Source organism: Tupaia chinensis, unplaced genomic scaffold (genome assembly GCF_000334495.1).
Source record: "Tupaia chinensis unplaced genomic scaffold, TupChi_1.0 Scaffold000247_1, whole genome shotgun sequence".
Lineage (NCBI taxonomy): Eukaryota > Metazoa > Chordata > Mammalia > Scandentia > Tupaiidae > Tupaia > Tupaia belangeri.
This window is the reverse complement of record NW_006159725.1, coordinates 3,313,771-3,314,012: the sequence shown is the minus strand read 5'-3', so window position 1 is coordinate 3,314,012 and position 242 is coordinate 3,313,771. Positions and strand designations below refer to the sequence as shown.

The following is a 242-nucleotide window of genomic DNA, read 5'->3' as shown; positions in this document are numbered from 1 at the left end:
AGGACTGCTGGCTCTTGGGGTAATTCGTCAGCGATTGAGTTAATTTCCTTAAACCCCAGCGATCGCTCAGATCTTAAACGACATGATTTAATTTTGCTCTCCCTACACCAGGTGAAAACGTGGTTCCAGAATCGGCGGATGAAGCATAAAAAGCAGTTGAGGAAAAGTCAAGACGAGCCCAAAGCGCCGGAAGGGCAGGGAAGCCCAGAGGGCAGCCCCGGGCGCGCAGCCGCCGCGGCCGC

The 242-nt window shown here is 55.0% G+C and overlaps 1 protein-coding gene across 1 annotated transcript in view; it reads left to right on the top strand.

The window, feature by feature from the left end:
- BSX (brain specific homeobox) overlaps positions 1-242 on the top strand; it is a 7,368-nt gene that overhangs the window by 3,450 nt on the left and 3,676 nt on the right. The window contains exon 3 of the mRNA XM_006148856.1: positions 112-221. Coding sequence (XP_006148918.1) covers positions 112-221 — 110 coding nt within the window. The remainder of the gene's footprint in view (positions 1-111; positions 222-242) is intronic.